At 37.5% G+C, this 24,724-nt stretch overlaps 1 protein-coding gene across 6 annotated transcripts in view; it reads left to right on the forward strand.

Moving 5' to 3' along the window:
• The window catches only part of DDC (dopa decarboxylase), a 73,107-nt gene extending 48,628 nt beyond the window's left edge, over positions 1-24,479 (forward strand). For 5 of the 6 annotated variants that reach the window (XM_032702557.1, XM_032702595.1, XM_032702603.1 and 2 more), the window contains 5 exons: positions 5,400-5,476; positions 9,179-9,198; positions 9,887-9,985; positions 16,685-16,786; positions 20,556-24,479. In XM_032702557.1, coding sequence (XP_032558448.1) covers positions 5,400-5,476; positions 9,179-9,198; positions 9,887-9,985; positions 16,685-16,786; positions 20,556-20,771 — 514 coding nt within the window. In that variant the 3' untranslated portion in view covers positions 20,772-24,479. The remainder of the gene's footprint in view (positions 1-5,399; positions 5,477-9,178; positions 9,199-9,886; positions 9,986-16,684; positions 16,787-20,555) is intronic. The other variant, XM_032702586.1, reaches the window with a different exon arrangement.
• The last annotated feature ends 245 nt before the right edge of the window (positions 24,480-24,724 follow it).

The raw sequence follows: 24,724 nt of genomic DNA on the forward strand, positions 1-24,724 counted from the left end.
GGACAGTAGTCACTGAGTTGCTTTTGGTTAACCTTTGGCTCTTTTAATATCCCAAGCAAAGCTGACTTTTCAGGTGATATATAACATTTTTTATGTAAATATTTTAGCTGATATAGGCATTTCAAATATTCCAAGCCATTGTGGTCTTTTTTTTTTTTCTTTTCCTTAGTGTAAATGGTTTTACATTTTGACCCTACTTCATCAGTAGTGGCATCAGTGCGATTAACCCAACACTCCAGTTTATAAGTACCTCATAATATGCTGTGTCTCTGTATTTGGAAATAGGAAGACAATGAAACAAACTCCTTTGCTAGTTTCTTGCATCTTTTTCTCATTAGTCAAAGACATTGTTAAAAAAAATAGCCACCTGCAAATAAGACAGTACACTATCATTCTCTTCAGTGTTTGTAGAACAATTAGGGGCCAGAGTCTAGTCCCTAAAGTTTAATTTCTCATTAATTCTGCTTTCCCTAAAAACCCTGTGGAACTATGTTAAAAGTGTTTTACCTGGCTTTTCAGGAAAACAAGGAGGTATATCCAATCCCACCGTGAGTTCCATCTCAGGTGATTTTAACTTCTTCCTAGCAAAGCTTAGACTTCAGACTTAGGAAAGTATTTGTCTCCATTTTGTTTCTTGCTGGTTTTGCCTTTTTTTTTTTTTTTTTTAGGGGTTTTGTTTTGTTTTTTAAATAAGGCATTGCATAAAATGTTTGTTTTCATAGATAGGAAGATTCCATTACAAGGAGTCTCAAGAGACTTTACAACAGTTTCTCCTTACCCAAAGTGAAAGTTTCACAACTACAGCCATACAAACTTCATTTCAGCAAGGCATTTATGTATAGATGTTATTCACTTAATAAAGAATGAAATGTACACTTAAACTCTTTGACTCGAAGCCAAATGCATTGTCCAGCTAACTCTAAGATCCATGTCCAAAATTTACCTCTGTTACCACCTAAAAAGGTGAAATTTGATAAGAAAGGATGAAGGAACATGGTGAGAAAAAATAATTGTGAAGGATACATAGTCCTCTTAGGATCCATGGGAAGTATTAAGCATGATGTTGTGGTGATATGGAAAGAGTTCAGTAAATACTGAACATCATTTCAGAATGAAAGTAATCTGAGTTCCTTTGATGGACAGGCTTCTAAATAACCCAGGCTCTTCAGCACTTTCCCCAGTAAACACATTTTTTTTTGCTGCAATCTGATTAAGATAATTTAGCCCTTAGATCTGTAATGTAATTATTTAACTACTCAGTGCAATATGTGGCACTGATATAATTTTGGATTTGGGGGCAATTTCATTATAAACCTTTTGTAAAATATTCTCAGACTTCTTGATGTACAGAAAAGAGCAGTCAATTTCCTAGAAAAAGAAATTTAATATAGCCATTCCAAGAAGTGAATATTTTCTATATTGAAATGCTAGAGTCATTTAGAGACTTTGCCCTGAAACTACCAGTCAGTTTTGCCTGACTTGTTCAATTGCTACTCTGGAATATTATAAAATGGAAATAAGTGTCTTCATTCAGAGAGTGTGAAAATAATAATCTTTCAAAGTCTTGGGTATTCTTGGTTTTTTATTATTCTTCTCAGGGATTAAGTGTTAACTTTTGGTTGGGAAGGTGTTTTAGTATTTGGAAGGAAGGTGCTTACAAGAAATGCTTATCTGTAGATCATAAGAGTACAGAATGGCTCAGGTTGGAAGGGAACTTAAAAGATCATCTAAGTCCAACCAAGTGTATGGTTTCAAAGCCATGTATCTCTCTCTGTTTCAGTCTCTCTAATACTGCTTAGCCTATTAACTGTGTCTGGTAATTCAGCCACCTGCTGCAACAAGTAAAATCAACCTGGGCACACTTTGTGCAGGTACCAGCCTTTTCTCCAGCAGAAGTATCTGGGCATCCATTGCAAACTGCCACCTGTACTGATGTACCTTCCTTACCAGTTCTGTCTGGGTTTGAGCAGCAGTCTTCTCAGGGTCTTTCTCAGTAGACACGCTGGGTTTGGCTCTGAGGTGAGTGCCCACCATTATGGCAGAGACCTACAACACTCAGCCCTCTGGTGTGGACCTCCTGAGCACTCAGCACTTATCTGAGGTGTGGAACTGCTTGCGGATTGCAGCACCCTTCCTGCATTCCCTGCCTATGTGAACTGCCACACAAACTGCCATGTCACATCCTTCTGCCGTGATCCTTCATTTGGCCAGGGGTATTTGCAAAGAAAGTTAAGAACACCACTCCTGTCACAGAATCACAGAATATGCCAAGTTGGAAGGGACCTACAAGGATCATCGAGTCCAACCCTTAGCCCTGCACAGGACCATCCCAAGAGTCATACTATGTGCCTGAGAATATCATCTAAATGCTTCCTGACCTCTTTCAGTTTTAGTGCTCTGACCACTTCCCTGGGGAGCCTGTTTCAGGACCCAACCACCTTCTGGGGAAAGAAGCTTTTTCTAATATCCAACCTAAACCTCCCCTAAAACAACTTCAGGCCATTCCCTCAGGTGCTGTCACTGGTCAGCAGAGAGAAAAGATCAGTGCCTGCCCCTCTGCTTCCCCTCGCAAGGAAGTTCTAGACTGCCATGAAGTCTCTCCTCAGTCTCCTCTTCTTCAGGGTGAACAGCCCAAGTGATCTCAGCCGCTCCTCATACGGCTTTCCCTCAAGGCCCTTCCCCATCCTTGTTGGCCTCCTTTGGATACTTTCTAGTAGCTTAATATCTTTCTTATATTGTGGTGCCCGAAACTGCACACAATATTCAAGGTGAGGCCACAGCAGTGCAGAGCAGAGCAGGACGATCCCCTCCCTCAACCAGCTGGTGATGCTTTGCCTGATGCCCCCCAGGACATGGTTGGCCCTCCTGGCTGCCAGGGCACTGCTGACTCACATTCAACTTGCAGTCGACCAGGACCCCCAGGTCCCTTTCCATGGCACTGCTTTCCAGCATCTCATTCCCCAGTCTGCAGGAACATCTCGGGTTGCCCCATCCCAGGTGCAGAATCCAGCACTTTTCCTTGTTGTACTTCATATGGTTGGTGATTGCCCAACCCTCTGATTTGTTAAGGTCTCTCTGCAGGACCTCAGCAGCTCCTCCCAGTTTTGTATCATCTGCAGACTTGCTTAATATCCCTTCCAGTCCTGTGTCCAAGTCATTTATGAAGATGTTGAAGAGCACAGAGCCCAAGATGGAGCCCTGTGGAACCCCACTAGTGACAGGTTGCCAGTCTGATGTCACCCCATTCACTATTACCCTCTGTGCTTGACCCGTGAGCCAATTGCTCAACTACCACATGATGTGCTTGTCCAGTTCTTTTTCCCGTCTGAGATAGGTGCATCCTGTCAGGTGTCAGTGGACCAGGTGTTGAGAAGATCATCCCATTTGTGGTCAAAAACTACAGAATTTTTCCGATTACACCAACCTCAGAGCCACTCACTGACCTGATGGATCTGCCTATTCCTATCAATATTATTCCTCGTTACTGGAAGAATTGAGGAAACTGTTCACTACCTGTGGTCCTGATCCCTCTACAATTGTCCCAGGGCCCCGAAATCTCTTTTGATTGCCCTTGGACTTCTCTTTGTTATTTCACTGCTGCCAGTTCAAACAACCAATGGCAGACAGTAATGAGAGGGCCTTACTAAACTGGAGAGTTTGCCAGTAATGTCCCTTGTCCAGACCACACAAGCACTTACTGCAAAGTTTAAATACATAGGGCAAAATCTAGGCATGGTGTATAGAGGTGCAACTCATGTGGTTCGTACACATTAATGTCCAGGCTTTGGATTTATTTTAGTAATCCTTTTAGATAGTTTTTCATGGTTGCCAGATTAAGACCTGTGAAATCTGCTTTTAAAAAAGCAGTGACATCACCAAGGAAGTACGAGATGGCAGCATTTTTATGTCTTCTAAGCTAGATGTTCCTGCAGAGTAGTTATCTGTTCCACTGTTAAACAGATAAGAAATTAAGCTGTCACAAAACAACTACATTGCTTGCAACTTGTATTAGTTGCATACAGAATGAGCTACTGAAACATGAATATATCAAAGTAATCAAACATATCAAATAAACTACAGTAGAACAACTTAAGGTTTGTTAAAAATATTTACCCTAATTGAACCTGCTTTCAGTTAATAATTCCTTCCTTCTCTCCACAGGACACTTTCAGCACACAAATAAGTAATTAATTGTTTATACTGAGAGCATTCTGGAAGTTTGTTGCTATTTTTCATGTGCATAAGCTTACTTATCTTCAGCTGTGTACTTTCCATACCTAAAGGAAAGCGCTTTGCTGTTAACCTTGGTACTTCCCTGGCCATTAGTCATAGAGAGGCTTTTTGTTTGTTTGAATAAGATGTTTTATGACCACAGCCTAGATGTGAATGAGAGCTGGGAGTGTGCACTGTCCTGTGTATTTATAAATACACTGTAAAATATTGGAAATTAGATTTTTCTGTAGAAATTTACAATTTTACATTTAAACATTAAAACTCAGGATAAAAAAAAGGTTTGGACTTTGGTCATTTAGAATATTCCCATGTCGATACAACTTTTGCTTACTTTGTAATATATTTATAGGCCTAATATAATAATGTAGCAGTCTTTCCCTTTTTCGATTTATGGTTTCTTCTTCTTCTGCCTTTATAAACCCCTACATTTGTGGAGGTGAGTCAGTCTTACACAGCGTGAAGCATGAACGAGAAAAATCTTGTTATTAACCATTGGCAAAACATAGCTTATTCTCTCTAAAAGGGACACACTGGCTTTTGAACCTCAGTCCAGTCACACCACCCCCTAGCTGGCAATAGTAAGGTATGCTTCTCAGTGTTACATCGTGCTGTAGCATGTCTGTCAGTAATTGTGTATTGGATCCAGCTAAGGGCAGGGTGGTACAAGAGGGAAATCTGAGTCTGGACCGGGTGGCTTGTCCCTCCCAGTGGCTGCAGCATGGAGACACAGCGGCCAGCATCCACAAAGCCTCCCCGCGGCTGTGCATGGTGTTTAGGAAGCAACAGCTCTTCCCACGCAGCTTTGTACTGCAGTAATTTCAAGACAACTTCTGTTGACTGCAAACATTAACATTGCTTCAGCTAGTCTCACATTCTGGTGTGAGTGTCTATCACCATAAAAAGATCCTCTATGTCTGTTTCTTGTCTGTTTTTAAATATGCAGTCGTGCAGTCATGCTGCCCGTTCCTGCTGAGCTTTACACTTAACTACTTGTAAGTACAGTACTGATATGACTGTGAAAAAGCACTGAAAATGGCACAGGCTGTGCTCAGGAAATATGCCAGTTTAAACACATTCAATTTGACTTCACTTCTTGTGGAAATATAATCCCTTAAATTTCTATTCTTAAATTTCTCAAGTTGATTTCTTTCTTTTTTTTTATACAGGGTGAAAAAAAGATCAGATTTAATAGGTGCCTTTAAATTAGAACCTCTTTACCTGCAGCATCACCATCAGGAGTCTGGTAATTTTACAGTTAAATGAGATTATTATTATTTTGTGTGCACACTGATATTTAATGGAAAAAAAAGAACTTAAGATGAAAACTGAAATTCTTAAAACAACCTAAGTTGTTTAGGAGCCTATTTCCATTTTCTGAGTGCCTGAGGGAGTTAAGCTTATTAAAGTGCAAGTATTTGTCTAATGAGATTTTAGTTAGTTAAAAGCAATAGAAAGACAGTAATTTTATAAAGCATTATATTATTTTTTTTTAATTGGGATTTCCCCAGTTCCAGACTTACCACTGATTCTTTATAGGAGTGTTGAGAAAAGTCTTTATGATCTTTTGGCTGTCAGATAAACATATGACTGGGTGCTGTGTATCAAGTTCCTCAACCTGCCTTCCCCAACATATCATTCTCCAGAATGGTTTCAAGATCTGATTTGGTTTTAGAGTTGCTAAAGTCTGTGACTTTTTTCTTAGCTATTTGAATAATCTCTGATTCAGATTTTTCAAAAACCCATGTAAGGAGCAAAAACTCCCAGAAGCCACAAAGAAGACGCTGTCTCTGCTATATTTTTGAGTGATAGCTTTCTGTGGCATTATCCTGTAGCTTTCATGTTCTTACACTGGCTGTAGAGAAAAGCAGTAAGAGCGGACTGTCTGTCTTGAACAAAATGCTCATGAAAGCTCTTCACAAAGTGCTCACAAAGAACTTACGAATCTTAGGCTCTGTACAAAGCTCCTTAATGGATTAGTGCTGCTCCTGCACATACCTTGCAACTGCAGAGTGATATCTGCCATCTTGAAGCCCATTTTTACACATTTGGTTATTAACTGAATAATTGTGAAGACGGTCACAGCAATGCAGTGTCAATGTGGTGGAAGTTCTCTCATAACTTTTCAAGAGGGTGAATCATATGTGGATGCTCTTACCATGTACTCGATCTCCTATTTTTCCTGGAATTGCTGGTGCTGATCTATGTTCAGAAGTGTATCCTGAGTACTTTTCTCTCTCTTATGGCTGTGAACTCCTTGACATTTAAATTAATACCATCTAGAATTCCACCATTCACTAAAAATCCCTAGGAAAAATGGATTCCCGTGCCTTAATCCTGAACTGGCATAAATCTTGCATTTTATTCCTTTCATCCATTTCTAAGCAATGCAGGTTCACCCTCTGAAGGCTAGAATTGCTAAGAAAAAAGTATGTACATTTTTTTTCCTTTTTAAATGAAAAATACAAGTTACAGCAAATACATTTAAGGTACAAGCTTTTACTTTACATACATTAAAAATATTTCTCTTCAGAAGAAAAAAAATCCAACCTTAACTAAAGTGAAAATATGTTCTTGTGACAACTGATAGTGCTGATACAAGAGACTTCAGCCTTCCCCAGGTTAAATAACACTGGAAGAAAACCAAGCCTTTCTTAAAAGTAGGTGCTATTAGTAAGGCCACCTAGTTGACCTGAAAACTTTATCACCCCAGTTATATAAAAAGTTGTTCAGCCTTCATCTTGCCTTCAGAAGCAGTGAGAGCATGTTATATGATCTGACATAATGATTTCAAAGAGATCAGCTGATTAATAGCAATCTAGTAATGCTAATTTTTTTCTATTCCCTATTCTCATTTAGTATCAATTTTTGCAAAGAGTTGGACAACACTTTTCAAATGCAAATGCCTCTAGTTAAACTTCCAACCCACGCTTATGCCTTGAATAAACATAGTCAAATTTGCTACGAATTTACTACACAAAGGTGCTACACTCCCTATTGATCCCTGTGTGATTTATGAGATGTCAGCACTCCTGGAAGTATGATTTGTCTAATGGAGGGTCTTATTTTCTGAGTATGTCTCAGGTCTGAGAATTCCTATCATGGTTTACAAAGCAAATGAAGTAGTATTTTTGAATTCACTTATCTCTCATTCAAGAATTTAAATGAGCAGAAAAATATCTCTATCTGTGAGCAATTACTCTTAATAACCATATGGTAATTATGTGTGTCCCCAAGGGGAAAGTCTTTATTTTGTCATTAATTATAATTTTATGTGATTTGCATCATCACACCAGGAAGATTATACTAGCTTGTCTGACAGCCCAGGATATAGGTCAAATCCTAATGGCAGTGTTAGAAGAATGCAGCTTTATACTTCATTGTGAATACCACATGTGCTCCCACAATGCAATTCCTCCTGCTTAAATACAGATGTAAGACTAAGGCTCATAATCAAGGAATCAAGGACTAAGCATTGATTACATTCTGCTTCACAGCTTGTGAAAGGCGTTGTTGTGCATCATTAGACATAGCCCCTTGCAGGAGCGTAGGATTATTTATCTATCACCAGTTGCTTTCCTCTCTTTGCTACCAGTCTTTCAGCCTTCAAACAGAAATGGCTGCTACAATGCAGAAGAATATGAATGTTATCAGTTTACCTCATTACTAAGCTGACACAACCACATTCATTTCCTGAAGTCCGGGAACAGGTTAATGATTGTTGGTTGTTGTGTGGGTTTGTTTTCTTTTACCACCTGGAAACCAACACAGTAACAGGTTAAAGAATCCAATGACTATCTGTTATGGGGAAAGAAGGACCATGTTTTTTCCTATGTTTTGGCTGCATAGATGAGAGAACATCAGCAAGAGAGCTTGTAACACAGGAAAGAGTCCTTTTTTTTCTGGTTTTTTATTATCTCCTAGGAAACATAAAGCCTGAAAATTATGTAAATGACATAGACTGGTCAAATTCAGAAGCTACAGTTCTATATAGTACCTTGCAGTTCACAATTCGAGGAGCACTTAGAATTTTCCCTAGGAATTCAACTGCATATATTCCCATGAAGCTTATACTCCACCGCAGAGTAATAAAGCAGAATAAGGAAGCTAAGCAGATGTTTCCTAAAGAAATGCTTTAAATTTTACATCTGTTAAATTTCTGTCACTGACTTATAGCAAGTAACTAACCATGTTACAATTTCCTTTACTATGAAATCAGTTTAATTACCTTATTACAATAAAAGGTAGATGTGTCTTGACACTGTGTGTTTATATAAAGGATAATTAATAATGCCCTGTATTTGCCTCCCTGGACTGCTTTGTGGCTTGGTCAATCTGTGTTTGTAATGGGCTCTCACTACAACAGATGAAAAGCCATAAAAAGTACAAAATACTATTGTCCAAGCAGAAAGAGGTCAAATTCTGAGTCAGTTTTTCCAGTCACTTATTAGACATGCTGAAGAATTAGCAACAAATATATGTATGAGTATAAAAGGTAGTTAGAAGTGGATTATTTTAAGAAGTGTTACCAGTTCACTAGGGTAAAGGTGATGACATTTCGCAGCAGAGAATGAGTGATGAAGTGAGTTTGGGGATTCTGCAAATTGTTTTCTGTACAAGAAGAAAATAAAAATAGTATTTGGTCTGTCATCTCCACAGCATCTGCAGTATAAAAGAAAGGAAAACTGTGTTTCTTCTCTAAAAGGGCTTAATTTGTTAGTGGCATATTCTGACTAGCTAAGGAATGAAGGTTATTACAAGCACCTTAATTTAGCATGCTGCCAACTATCCTACTAGTTATTTAGTGGTCCTGTTGATACTGATGATGCTGAAATTTGTAGCGGATGTAAACTATAGCTAAGACACAGCTTTTTAATTAACATTAGAATGATTGAAGGCCTTGGCTATTGTGCTGATGCAACGTGAACATTTTTTCTTTGATTTCTAGGTCTTGTAACAGATTATCGGGTAAGTACAGCATCAGAGTAATAATTAATACAATTACTTGTATAAACCAGTATTTTCATGACTTTTATTTTCCATTGCTATCATAAATCTCAAAAATTTATGTTTCTTTCCAAGAACAATGCAGCTTGCTAAATTTTCAACATTCCTCAAACTGAAATTTTAAACTCTGGTTTTTGAAAAACAAATTGTTTAAAGGCAGAAATTGTCTTCATGTGCAATATCTCAAGGTTCAGGCAGTAGAAAGAAATGTCCTAAAGTTGTGTTGTTGTTTTTTTTCTTTAACATAGTGAATATCACAATTTAAAAATAAAATTAAAAGCATATGCATTTTAATCCTTAACCCATGGAAGCACTGTTGCTTTGAAATGGAAAATGGGCCTGCCATTATAGATGCTAGCCCCACACCTGCAAACAAGGCAACGTAACAAGCTTCTAAGATACTTTTTTTTCTAAAGCCTTTGAGGAGAATTCAGAATGCACAAATGAAATTTGTTTTGCCATGTGACCCTTCTGTTCTGACACCGTGGCATTAAAACAGGCACAGATATTTCTACTATTATTTGACCCACCTCTAGGAACTGCCTGTGGCAACGTGGTTCACTTCAAAACCTCTAGAGAATGTAGTTTCTGCTGTCACACTGCAACGGTGGCTCCTAACACGGGTGCCCTCTCTTCTCGTTGGTTGCAGCACTGGCAAATCCCCCTGGGCAGGAGGTTCCGCTCCCTGAAGCTTTGGTTCGTGCTGAGGATGTACGGGGTCAAAGGGCTGCAGGAGCACATCCGCAAGGTGATTTGCTTTCTTGGGTAACTTGTGGTGGGAAGGCAAAGGAAAGCGAACTGGCTGGCTGCCTGTCTTCTTTCCATGACTTCTGTACACATCAGAAAGCACAGGCAATGGTCTGAGGCAGCTCAGTTCAACAGCTGGGGCTGCTTGTTTGCCCCATGTAAGGTCACAATTCCATATCATGGCAGGGTCAAAGCTGTCATCCATTTTACGTTAATCTTTAGGGAAGACAAGTCTAGGAATTTGGAATTTCTACAATATGGGACCATAGTTCCCTCGTGATTAAGCCGGAGCACACTCATGGTTTTATTGTGGAAACACGTGTATATTCATTACTTCTTTACCTTATTAATGTGCATGCATTGACAACATATCATAGATTATGATTAAGGGATACGGTGACTTACTTGGCATGTCTACTGCTGCTGCTGCTTTTTTCCTGTTTAAAATTTATATTTTATTAAAAAAAAGAATGTGTACAATTTACAGTTTGTTAACATTGTTATAAGTACTAAATTTATTCTTGATGTAAAAAGAAGGGGGTTTTAATCACTAAAAGAAACATCTGGCGCCAGTCTAAATTATATATATACTTCCTCTGTAGCAGTAAAGTCAAATTCAAGCATACCTTTCATTTTTATGAAGTTTAGGGAAACTTCTAGTTAGGGGAGATCCATGACTTGGCTCTAAATATTTACAAAAATATCCATTAGCTAAAGGTCTGGTCTAGCATACCAATGTCCCTGCAGACACAAATTTAGTACTACATATTGGAGTACTAAGCAGAAGAATTCCTAAAAAAGACTTTTTCTGCTCTTGTAAAATCACTGTGTGAGGAAGTCTCTTTTGATTTGGAAAGGTTCTGGGATGGAGGGTGCTCTCTTTGCTTCTTATTTTAATCACATTATAATTTTCAATGGACTCTTCAAATATCAAAATTAGATTTTTATTGTTAATGAGGCTTTCAGAAATAAATTTTGGCAGCTATGGAATCCTGATGTACAGTCATCCTTATGTCAATCTGATATGTATCCTCCTGATGAAAAACTGATATGAAGTTTGTTATCACTTTATTTTTCTATCATTACCATTCCCGGTGGGATTCTCTCTCAGGTTATATATCTGAAGACTGCAATTCTTTCAGTATGTTACCAAGTTTTTAAGTAGGGCTAAATCTCTCACTGGGAAAATGGGCTTGGAAGCCTCATATCAATTGCATGGCCTTCTGCTTTCCACAGGTCAGTATTTACATTCAACAAATTCCCTCTTTCCCTGTCTCTCAGATATTTCTCTGACTGTCCAGCCAAATAATCACAGCTGAAGACCAAGTTTTGATATTTGAACAATACAGTTCAGGAAGGTTAAGCAAATCAATCTTTTCTTAAAAATATTGACTCCAAAATAAAACCTTATTTGTGAAGGTAATTTAGATAACTAGATTTCCAAGGGCTTGTAGAACTGAGTGTGTATGTTTTATATTTCATTGAGGACTACATTGTTCTCCAGTGTAGATATAAAAATAAGTTATGATAATTAAGTGCAGAATTTGACTTACTGTATACTTCTTCAAACTGGAACCATTAGTTTCTCCTCACCCCCTCCTCATTCCCCCCAATGAATGCTGGTTTGATTCAATGGGATCCAGAGCATCTTTTTTAAAAAAAACCAGTAATTTCTATCTCCAGCAAGCCTCTTTGAACTTAAATTTCAATAAATAATTGCATTTCATTTGCTCCCTGCTCTAACAGAATTTAAGATATCTCTTGTGAGTTTTCAGACATGATGGTAAAGTTATATCAGTAGCTGCAAAATAAAAATTAGAAATGTGTTTCATATCTTGCACATTTTACTCTCAGGAATTATTGTGAGCTCCAGATACACTGTGATGGGCTTTACTTTGGATAGAGTAGTAATGAAGTATGTAAACCAGCCTGACACTGGTTTATATTTTCAAACCCATATATAAATTTCCAAATTAAAAGTAATTTTGAATTTAACTTTGCTCGTTAACTGCACTTTAATATCGCTCATCCCAGTGCCTGGCCTTGAAAAATTGCTTTCTTTTAAACATGTTGTAGCTGACCTTTTAAAGATCCCAACATAGATGCTGTGATCACTTAGGGGGAAAAAAAAAAGGACACTTGAGTTGGAAAACTGTGGGAAGATCTATGCAGTGTTTATGGATTTCTGGTTAGGCTTCTTTTATGCAGCCAGATAATACTTGCAAAGTGATTTGAGATTTCAAATAGTGATGAGCTTCTGACATGATATAGAGGGAAAAACCACTTGTATGTCTTTAAGAAGCCACCCTATTTGTTGTGTAATTAGCAAGTTTCTATATGGAAAACCAAAGACATCTGCAACAGTCTCTTCATAACCTTTTTTTTTCCTGGATCTAAACTGTCACAAAAATTATTTGTCTCTTTCTGTCTTCTTTTCGTCCCCTCTTTTATTAGTATGTTTTAAGAAAAAGATGTTTGTTATCTTTGCAGCCTTAAGGTTTACATCAGATGACTCAATAACCACTGCAACCTGGCACTTGCTTGAGGATGGCATTTAGGAACCAAAATATTCCTGGGACATGATAATGTGTGACTTGGATTTAGATACAGTAATTTTTTTGTTTTCCAAACATTCGTTAGGCACTCCTCTCGCACACAGCATGTAATATTAACCTATTGCAAAGTATAGGTTTCAAAGCAGTCATAAAGTGGAGGGCAGTCATCTCTGAAGGATGTGGCGAGAGACAAATACAAATTTTGGAGGTAAGTCTCAAAGCCACAGAGAAGATGTACAAACAGGGTGAAATCAACAACAATAATGGTTTTCTGGACTGATTCCAACCACTCCCAAGTCAGTATAAATGTGAAACTCAAATGGCCCATTTGTAAATGGCCCATTTGCAAACTGCTTGACCATGTATTACTCCTTTGTTGGTTTAAGTCCTCTCCAAGAGCTCAGAAGTAATCTGACAAATCTAGGAGTTATCATGCTTTTGTATGCAATCTCTATGAACATTATGACTCAGCTGAATTCTCCGTAGGACCAGAAGTCATCAGATTACACATGCTTCTTTCTTCACCAAGGATAATGAATTCCATTAAAAATTAACAGCAGAGTCCAAGAAACTGGAACTGTAAAGAACAGCAATGCCAGACATAGCATTTCAACAGGGGAGTGGCACAGTCCAAGTGGCTATTGAGAAGACTCTTTTGACAGCATTTTCCTTCAGAGTGTAGTGGGATGCAAGCTAAGGCAGGCAAAGAGGTGAAATCTGTAGGAGGAAAAGTATGAAGTGATCATGACTAGGCTGGTGTGCTCATTTGCATGTACACAGTAGTGTACTCTTATGCTTCAGAGAAGGTCCCTGCAATTAAAAACTGTTTTGGCTCTTGAAGGCTTTGCCCAAAAATTAAAATTCAGTTTAAACATTTCAGTGGAGAAGGATTCATATTTATATTCACAAATACACAAACAGAAATACAGATTTTTAAAATAGGGACCACATCTTAATGCCTCACAAGTTTTCTGCTCCTGTTATTGATTATGGAAGACATTTCCCTTAATCCTAAATAACCAAATTCATTAGATCTCTCTGTTGTTTCCCTTCTCACTGAAGAAGAGCAAGGGTTATTTACCTGAGATAACAGTGACACATAAAAATTCCTTACAAGTTTCTTTTCTTCAATCAGATAACTTTCACTGTGAAGACCAGGGCTGATATTCTGTTCCTGTATAGCAAGACATTTCAGGACACTAACACTGTCCATGTGATTCCACTTTGAGAACCCATATGATGAAGGGATTGTCCAAATCTCTAAATCATAGAATCATAGAATGGCTTGGCTTGGGAGCAACCTTAAAGATCATCTAGCTCCAACTCCCCTGCCATGGGCAGGGACACCATCCACTAGACCAGTTTGCTCAGATGATACTGCTAGAAACAGTACATGAGTTGGTTTGTGTACATCCACTTTTTTTCTCAAGTACATGACAGCGTTAAATAAAATAAATTTGAAAGATTAAATAATATTTGAATGCCAGCTTTAAGTTAATGGTTCTAGGGACACAGCCTGACACAGATGTCAAAATCAGAAGCACTTGAAGGGTTAAAATATCCAGGCTTGGTATGTACACATTCAGCAGAAAACTGAGAACAGCCTATCAGTTTTTTACCTCTTCTTCCCTCCTATCCTTAGTTGCAGTGCCTGCAGTTCTACAAACAGGACTTTATTTTCACAGTGTTGTCTTGAAAAGTTGAAGCACTAAAGCCACGTGTCCTCCTGAGAGTTATTGCAGTGCTCATGTCCAGAGTGTGGGTGCAGCTTTTGGGTTCACAGAGGAAGGTGTGATACCTAAAAGACCTTTGGTTTTATAGAGTTTGAACTTCCAGGCTTAATAATATTTAACTTTAGTGTTGTGGCAATCTTGGTAAGAGCAATTCAGGACAATAGCTAATAGTTCGAAGGTGCAGGGCCTTGAGTAACTGTATTTAAGCAAAGCTTTTCATGTTAAATCATCACTTTCTCTACTTCCACTTCTGTAAAATCTAAAACTCTTGGTGCCCCCCAGTGTCTTTACCAATTATTGCTACTTTTTAAGACTAGCCATGAATAAAAGTACTTGCATCTCGACATGAATCCAAAATACTTTTTCAGTTTTGTTTTGTGACTTACTGAATATTTTCTATTTTCCCTTGCTTTTATTTCTTTCAAATTCCTGAAAAATCCTTTAGTGCAAAAAGTGGGCATAAAAACCAGCTATTAAATGTACAGGATGGGTCCAGAGCTTTCTTGTACAAACTTCTCGCAGTAAGCCAAATCTTAAATTTTTATTTTATTCAGTTCTTACCCAGATAAATTTTGATGAAACACAGTTGATTACGTTCAGCTGAACAGTTGTGAAATTCTTATCTCATTAAACATGATCTGTTTTATGGCTTTGATTTCCAAGACATAGTATATGCAGTGTGGAATTTTGCAGAGTCTTTTTTTAACATGCTTGGTTAAAGCTATAGGACATGAGGATAGGAGGAGACAGTGAAAGACCATTACAACACAGATGCCTATTTAACATATGTTTTCCATGCATTTATGCATACAAATATCTATATGTATACAGATACTTCTTGTTGGTTTTCATAGCTGTAAACTTATGCTCTTCATCTTAGCAGAACATTCAAATGCCCTGAAAAGGACTGGGCATTTTATCGGTCTCATTCCTGGCTCAAAGAGCTTTTAGGCTAATTTTAGAGGGAGATGTTAAATGAATGTAACAAACAGCAGAGAGGAAGTGGTAACAACAGGAAGATTGGCTGGTTGTGTAGGGTACCAGTATGCCCAATGTGAAGGTTTTGAAGCAATATTTTGATTCAATATAAACTGTGTTTTTCTATTTGAAGAAATAAAAAACCATCAGAAAGCTATGATTAAGATTGCAAAATGTGTTGGTTTCTTTTTTTCTTTTCTGTAATTTCTGTTTTGCTTTATTCTTGTCCTTTTGGAAGAAGTTCCTGTGAGATGAAACATTCCACATTTAACCCTGACCCAAAGTGAAATATTTCATTTTGGTTTGATATCTGTCCTTGAAATTGCAAAACGTCAAAATGCAAAAGCAAGAAAAGACATGGGCTTAGTTGTTTATTTTTGTAAATTTTTTTTCAATAATAAATATATCAAAGCTAAAGAACCTTTTAACATATTGTTTAGATGTTTCAGATAACTTGGTGTAGACAGGCTATTGCATGAAGACAACTGTTATTCTAATAGCTGGTTGCTGTTACTGTCTTACCTTTTTTTTTTTTTTTAGGGTAGTGAGGACTAAGCTGGTATTATAGCCAGCGACAGGGGAACTGGGTAGGTACTGCAGGTACCTGATGAGGATATAGGTTCTTTTCTCCCAAGTAGTTTTGAATTCATTTTCTGTTTGGAAAAAAGCAAAGCCAAACATGATATGAACAAGTATCACTGGCTGATGTTAAGCATTCTCAGCTGGTTGGTACCATGCCTGTTGATATTTTTCCTATTTATTTGACTTTGGAAGAGCACTGGTTTCCTATGCTTCAAAATACTTCCTCTGGCTTGGTGCCCAATGTCATTCTTTTTCCCCCAGTAACTTATCAACAGGTTTGCTGAGATTTGCTATTAATTTTCTTGATTATACTGCCATCACCTTTCTTTTCAACTGAAGCTGAGCACCCAGGTCAGAAGACTGAGCAAGTTCTCCCCTTCTTCACAGATACCCATTAAGTTAACTATTCTAAAAAGTGTATCTTTCCAGCTTAATTTGCACTGGAATTGTGACAATTTTTTCTCTCTGTATCTGTGCGTTTCCCCTTTCCCCTCTAAAGTCTTTTGGACTCTAGCCATTCCCAACCCACACTGACAGTGGTAGAAAACCTAAAGGAGAATTATTAAAATTATTTACTATTAATATGGTATCATACGAAATTGTGCTGAAATGTCTCATTAAGAAACAGGCTAGTACTGCCTAAGATAGTCTGAGCTAATGATATAGTAATGGCTCAGTATGGTCTCTGGAAGTCATAAATGGGATGTAACTTAACATAAACAGATGGTGATATGTGAATATTATCACATATCAGAAGAAGGAACAGAGAAAAGGAATGGAAAATACTTTAGCAAACCTTTTCTCTTGATGAATCAAATTTATACAACATAGATACCTTCTTTCTCTTCTCAGCACGTCAGGCTGTCACATCAATTTGAACACTTAGTCCTTCAGGATGGAAGATTTGAGATCTGTGCTGAGGTTGTCTTGGGACTAGTCTGTTTTCGGCTGAAGGTAAGACCTCCTATTTCTTCTGTCACGTTTTGTAGCAACACAATAACATGCAATTGAATATAATCTTTGTAATTCATATACTTGATTATTTTTTAAGGAAAGCAAAGGGAGTTCATGTAGAACAAAGCAGATTAAAAGCTTAAGACAATTTTGTTAAAACATGGAAAATTGAAGCAAGATATGTATAAGAACAGGTTACATGGGAGGCCATCTTCCCAAGTGCCCTTGGCCCTGGTCTGCTTTTTATTGCTGAACATGATCCTTTTGCCCCGCTTGGCCTTTTATACTCCAGAATCTCTCAAAGTACCAAGTTTGTTGATGTGGAGATCTTGCCTGACAGAAACTAGAAAAATCTCACTGCATTCAAAGCATAAAAGCTGCAGTAACTGGGAGGGCTCATTGTTTAATCAGACACTAGAAGGGGATCAGTGTCTTATTTTAGGTAATGAACTCATTTCATATAGGAGCTTGCAACTAAAGCCTTTGTAAAGGTCTGGATTGGGACACTGAATCTGACCACCAAGCAACAATACTAATAGCACTAGTGTTTTCTAGTTCACATGATACATAAATTAGCTTTTAGCTTTTCTGAAGGCTTGCAAGCACATTTTGGCTCCTTCTGGGTAGTGTGGTATTACTATTTGTCACAAATTCTTTCACCAGTCATTCAGTTGCCCCAGTTACCCGAGTTTGATGCAACTGGCTGAAGAAGCTAACAAATCTTTAACAATGAAGTAATGGTGAATTCATCTGGAATTGGAAAATTGTTTGGTTTTAATTTATATTGTTCAAAATAAAAGGAAAAAAAGAACTGTCCCTACAGGATGAACAGACTACAAAATGTGGAGTTTTTTCAGTAAATGGAAACATGAATATAATCTCTTTCTTAACAAGAATTTTAAAAGATTTTGAGGAATAGGTTCTGTGGCTTTTATTGTGCAATAACAAGATGTTGGTTGCAGCCTGCTCTCTCATATGGAACAAGCAAACACTAGTTTTGCAGATCCAGAGACAGATGTTAGTCAGTGCTCTACATTTGCTTTAAAGGAACAGTCCTGGTGAAATAGAGCATAGCAACACAGGAATTGTCACTTTTGATCAGACCAGTAGCTCATCTACATCTGTTCTCCTGTCCCTGATGAGGAAGAAATTACATCTACAGGGAAAGACAATTTTCAGTAGGAGGTAAATATTGAACCCCTAGCTAAGAAAGTTTTGGAAAAATTGTAGAATAAAGGCCTGATTCTACTGAAAACCAGTGTTGAAAGAGCAGTGTTTTCATTGCTTGCCTAACTGGTCGAGAAAAAGAAAACAAAACTAACAAGCTTTTAAATAAAGATGTTTTTATGGCTATTTTTGCAGCTTTATTTCCTTTTTTATATCACTCCTTCAAAAATCTTCCTGTAATTTTTATAATTCTTATTAAAATGCATTTTAGAAGCAGAATATTTGTAACTTTTATGTAATTACAGTAGGACTATGGGTCAGGAGACTTGAACTATATAATACTGCACAGCTGTAAAACTATGAAATATTTTTTCTTCCTTCCTTTGTTCTTGAGAAACCCTTTTTTATATATTTTTGCCTAGCTGTAACTTTCAATTTTTTGCTTTTCACACTGTGGAGCAAATGGACTCATTACCTATGACTTTCATATTATAATTATTTCATCAAATGTATCATGCCAAAGGGTTAGTTTTTGGCCTCCTTGTCATGACTGCAAATGAATGCAAGTCAAGCTAGTCATTTCTCCAAGGGAGTGAGACTGCTGTCTTATTGAAGCTCACAGACTCAATCAAAGCTGGCTTCTCAAAGCTCTGGGAGAGGATTAGTCACTACTAACTTCAATTTGACGTGACACTTGAGTGTCACAGCAGCCCTAAGGTGGAGCTGTGAGAGTAGAACAGAAGAAAGATATACATGAATCCTTCTCCTTCCTCCCCTCACACCTGCCAGCTTAACATCGTGTAACTGCTGGTATTGCCTAAAAGTCAGTGCTGTGCATTTCATATTAAAGGCAAGGATTGTCATTTCAATAATGTATTACCTTTGATAAGAAAGCAGGACATCATTGTCAACAGTGACTGACCTGTAATAAATGGGGACTTGCAAAACACCGAACTTGTTCCATTTTCTTAGTTAGGAGCATTCCAGTTGCATAAATGTCTCCTAGAAGAGTAAAGCTAAGCCATGAATTTCAGGATGTCATACAAAATTCCAAAGAACTTGTGCTAAGTCAGAACAAGGTTCTGACTTCAGTCCAACTCTATCTCTTAATATGATCCAAAACCATGAAAATTATACATTTATCCTTACTGCCAATGGGAAACCGTCTGCCTTTTATGCTTTGGTTTTACATGGAAAAGGCTAAGCAGGAGTCACAACTGCTCAGATTTGAGAGAATGGGTTTTCTGATACAGATGTTTTCAAGAAGACCTATGCTGCTATAGTAACAAAATTGCTGCTGAACAGATGGATTGGTCCATTTGTGCTCTTTTACCTCAGTGTTCAGTAAAGAACACTGCACGAAAAGCGCAGATGCTCCCAGAATCTCTTGCAATTCCATTACTTCAAGTGTAATAGAAAGAGTAAAGGTTGTGCAATAGCTAAGATACTTCCCCAAAGAATAAAATTATAGCACTCCAGATCAACCTGATATATCCTAAACTATTATAGCAAACTGTCCAGCAAAGCTGGAGCCATCTCTCAGTCTACTAATAAAAAAGTAGACTGACAGGTTCCTTTAATTTGGCTAACAAAAGACTGTCAAAGATATGTGGCTAGCACTTCACCCTGTGATGTTAAATCTGACAAAAATCCCAAGATTTTGGGGATGTCTTCATTCATTCTTTTCATTTAAAGTGATTTACTACTGTTTTTGAAAATCTGATGACGTCTTTTGTTTTATTTCCAAATGCTGATGGACATGATCAGGAAAACCATTGATTCAGCATTAGCTGGACCTGTAAGAGAACCAGTAGTCCTCACCTTCACTATTTGTGCATAAGGAAAATTAAGTACATTAGAAGGAGATGAAATTCAATAGTGCATGCACGTAGAGTCTTTCTGACCTTCTGCGAGACATTTAACATTTATATCTTTGTTTCTCGAATGCAGAAGACTGTTTACTTCCAGTGGGTGGGTCAGTTTACCACATTTCTAAATTCCTTCACACAAAAAAACCACTCTGTAGGATTCTGTGGTGGACACTTCCTATAGAATTTCAGGCAAATGCCTTTTTAGGGCTTCCACTGATAGTACGAAACTTATTTATGCCAGGGACACATTACCTTAAAAGTTTCTCAATTAAGGGTAAGATTTCCATATTCAAATTCAAAAGACTCTTACAGCAGCCATGCTTAAGGGAAGACTGAAAGGTTTGTTTTACCAAAGTTAGTATAGCTCATTGCAAAACTTCCTCCCATGTTTGTTTGATTAGATCCAAGAAGAGTGTAATGACATGGATACAATAATGAATGCTTTTACATAGCGCATGACCTTAGGTCTCAAAAAAGCACTCAGCTGTAACAAATGCCCCAGTGTGAACACTGCTTCTAAACCCAAGGTAATCCATAAATCTCTTTGTAACTCAAAAATTATCTCTTACACTGTCATCTTTTTGTAATGCTTTGATAGCAAAGCACTGAGAGAAGAGAAAATGGCTGTTTGTTACTGGTGGTACTTGGGCTTGGCTGCTTGGTAGGATTTACATATTCCAGACTTGCTTCTGAAATTCATCCGCATATTTATTGAATTACAATGATTTCAGGGCTCAAATAAACTAAACGAGGCACTTCTTAAAAGCATTAATGAGGCCAAGAAGATTCATCTGGTCCCATGCCATCTGCGAGAGAAGTTTGTGCTACGTTTTGCTATTTGTTCCCGCACAGTGGAATCCACCCACATCAAGTTTGCCTGGCAGCACATCTCACAGCTGGCAACTGATCTTCTGAAAACATGGGAGCAAAACCACCAACAGGAGTAACAGCAGTGAAGTACAAGTGGAGAGGAGGTAATTAACTGGCTTTCTCTGTGTTGCCAAGTTTTATTTTAGGGGCAGGTGGGAAAGTAAAATTAAAAAGGAAAAAGATACAAAAACTGTTGTTACATAGCCCAGCTGCAGTAGCAAAATCCTTGACAGCAAGTTGCATTGTAATCTTTATTTACTGTTGTTTCATCTTGCCTGTTTCCAGGATGCACATAGCCAAGGAGACTCGAGCTGTCATTTCTTAACCAGTTTGTAATCAAGAGCATTTATTCAACCAGACAATGGAAACAGAAGGGTTAGTGCTCCCTCTGTTGTCCCCACACTCCTCTAGCACACCCACTCCTTCCTTCACAGCTGAAACTGAGAGGTCTTATAACCAATGAATTTAACGTTACTATGGCTTCAGAAGAAATCCAGGTTGGGGAAGTTCAGTAACCTGTTTGGGTCCTATCTAAATAGGCACGCACAGATGTCATTGTTAGAATTTGGGGCACTGTCATGTCATGACACACTGCAGTAATTTTGTAAATGAACAAAGGACAAAGGACTTCAAGACTTCCTTCATTGCATAGCCACATTGAGGGGAGTGACCACTAAGTGAACACTAACCATCCTTCTGGCAGGTTCTCTACTTTCCCCGAAAGGGTTTGGTTTTAAAACAGCCATTTTGTCAAATATCAGCAAAGAGGTTATGCTCGCTTTTGGTTTCCACTTTGATCATTCATAATGAGGCCTCTTAAAAACTCTCGATGAAGAATTTTGTCAAAAGCCGTGTGCTACCTGGCATTCTGTATTTTTAACCAGGTTACTATAAGCAGTGATTACTTGAAAATAATCTGTAAGATATGTTCTGTGAAATTAAGTTATGATTACTTTTTATGGCTACTGTTCTGCTTACTTCGTTGTGTAATAAGTCTTTGAGAAAATGTGCTAAGAAATGTGATGGCAAAAAATGTTATTTTCATTTCTCAAATTAGCTAACAAACAAGTAAAAAAATGACAATAAAAATAGAAATTAAGAGAACTAACACTCAAAATATGCAGTGGTTCCCCCTTCAGTGGTTTTCATCCATTAAATTGATGTGTGGAATATGAAAATACTGGAAAACAACTTTCACAGAAAGTCAGATCACGTGTACTTGACACAAACCATTGATATGTCATCCTGTTGAGGGCAGGTACAGTAAAGACCTAAAATGAAAGTCAGAGGTAAAATGGAAGTCAGAACAATATCTGACTTTAAGAAGTACTTTTGCTGTTTTTAAAACATGGATTCCAGACAGTTATTTCTATGCAAATAAGAACAACCTACTTAGCTACTCCAAGAAAAATAATATGTAGGATTAATTTCTACATTTGCATTTTAATCTTCCTTTTACTGCTCATCTTAACTTCTAAAACATCTTGAACAACTTGCACAATTATTCAGCTTTCTTCCTCCATGCCTTGCGAATATACTTCCTACAGCTGGGAAGTCGCAAGTACACCATGAAACATGGAATGGGACAGTTAATTTGGCACATGGTCTGCTCCTACCCACTGTCTTTCCAGAAGGGATTAACTAAATTGAACATGTTGATTCTTAATCTCTCACATCTGAGGTGCAAACTAGGAAGGACTACTATTTCTTTAAGGAATTGATTTCCCAGAATGGGATGACAAATCAATCTAGCAAAACCCTGTCATATTTGAGGAGGTGACTCGGCCATTTCACAAGACACTCCTCTCATCTACAGTATCAGAAATTTTGATAGCATCATTCTATTTAGCAGAACCAATATGAAATTAAGCTTTTCTGTAGTAGCACAATACAATAGATTGGCAAACTGAAGAGAGTGGAAAATGCTGGCAGTTGTTTCCTTTCTCTGTTAGTCTTTTTTAAAACAACATTCCTTCATTGTCATAACCTGGAAAACAGTGTTCATCCATAGCACATATGGTCCACAGTGATACAATTTTACAACTTTTACATTATGAAAACTCTAGAATCTTGGAGCCAGAGAGGAATTACAGCTTGTCTATGAGACAGACCAGTATTTTGCATGTGAAATATATAACCAGGTCTGTCCAGGGATTAAAAAAAAAAAAATCAGATTTGGATCAAAGCTATCATAGAGTAAATCCAGGATAATTCCACTGAAATGAAATGGAGTTGCTTTGGTGTTAAGTGACTGTAATTGAGATTAAAATGTGATTATTAAGTATTGGAAAAGAAAGGCATAAGGTAAGGCAACATTAAATTAAACTTAAGAAGATTTTGGTGGAAATCCTCTCCATGGAAACCAGAGCGGAGGTGGATGATGCACACCTGTGTGAGCCTCAAACTGCTGTAAAACTGGGATGCAGGCAGGCTGCGCATCCAAACTCAGGAGGAGTGAAATGTTCCCAACAGCCCAGAAATCAGATATAGATCTCTCTAGACATTTGTGGGAAAATCTTGCCAAAATCAACATTCAGTTAAGCATTTTTCAGTATATGGGCATCAGTTTTAGAAAAGGCTGTTGTCTAGATACCAAAACTCCTGTTGGCAAAGAATTTAGGATAAAGGCTAATTTAAAATATAAATACAGTAAAAGTTAATTTATTTACTAGAAGTGACACGTAAATCTTCTAATAAACAACAAGACCCATAGAATTACATTTTCCCATGGCTAGCCCAATATAGAAATCTGAAGTTCACAGTTCTAGTTTTTCTGAAATTCTGGGATGATTTGAATATGTAACTAGTGAAGGCCTTCATAGTATTCAGTCTCTAACACCCTCTTTTTCCCATGGGATAATTCCTTCGTAAACTATTAATGTTAGGTCATCTGAAAAGGAAATCTGGGCTATGTAATCAACTCAAGAACAAGTATTGAAAAGAACATTTTGAAAGAAGAACATAACTGCTGTTTCTGTTCTGTAACTTTGCAACATATCTGTAAGTGAGAAACACTGTATTTATGAATAGTTGGTATGTTAACCTGCATTTATGGTGCCTTTTGTGCAAAAACTAATAGAGTCTGTGCCGATTAATACTGTTCGATATTAAAAACAATTACAAAATCTCAGAATTGTACTTTAGTAGAATACCCACAAGGACAACTGCGGCTATCAGAGAAGGGGGAAAAAAGCTAACTTTTCAGTAACCACAATTTATTTTTTTTAAAAGTAGCAGAGTACTAGTACCGTATTTACATTCTTAATAACAGATTATATTTTATTACTGATGGTGAAATATTGAAAAGATATGTATTTATGAAAGTATTGGTAATATATTATACTCTGAACTGCATTATAAATATTAAATTTCTAATTTACTCTTGCCTTTACGTATAAGATTCTGGTCATAGTTGTTGTTTTGTTGTTGTTATTGTTTCCTGTAAGGATAACATATGTGATGAGTAGTACTCACATTGCAGTTGCCTTACAGCAGCAGTCTAAACCTTGAGAGGTATAAACTTCAATTGCTCAAAGATAGAATGAGAAATAAAACTGAGAACTGATGACCCGGGTGGTTGGTGGGGGCAGATTAAATAACCATCAATAGATAATATCTACATAGCATATGTAGAGTTTGTGTGACTTAAATGGAAAAATAATCAGATGCTTAATGCTCTAATTGTAATTTGTGAGCTGTCTACTTCCTTTAAAATCTGTGTCCAAACCCTGCTGAACAGACATGTAGTTTTTAATTGGCAACATTAATAAATAGAAACAAATCTATGATTATGGTCTTTGTTCTTAAACAAGCTTTTCCAATCTTATTCATGCCAGATGTGCTGTAAGAGGTCCAACTTCCCCACTAATATCAAGTCAGTGCCCTGATTTTCACCATCAATCACTTTTTCTCAGTGTGTCCTTCAAATGAATTACTTTGCAAATGGGAGTTTGCAAACTTTCCTGAGGGAAGTTCCTCCTCAGCAACATGCATCTGAAAAATACATGGATATAACCAGGGCCATGTTGTT

The sequence above is a fragment of the Chiroxiphia lanceolata genome, chromosome 1, assembly GCF_009829145.1.
Source record: "Chiroxiphia lanceolata isolate bChiLan1 chromosome 1, bChiLan1.pri, whole genome shotgun sequence".
In the NCBI taxonomy this organism is placed as follows: Eukaryota; Metazoa; Chordata; class Aves; order Passeriformes; family Pipridae; genus Chiroxiphia; species Chiroxiphia lanceolata.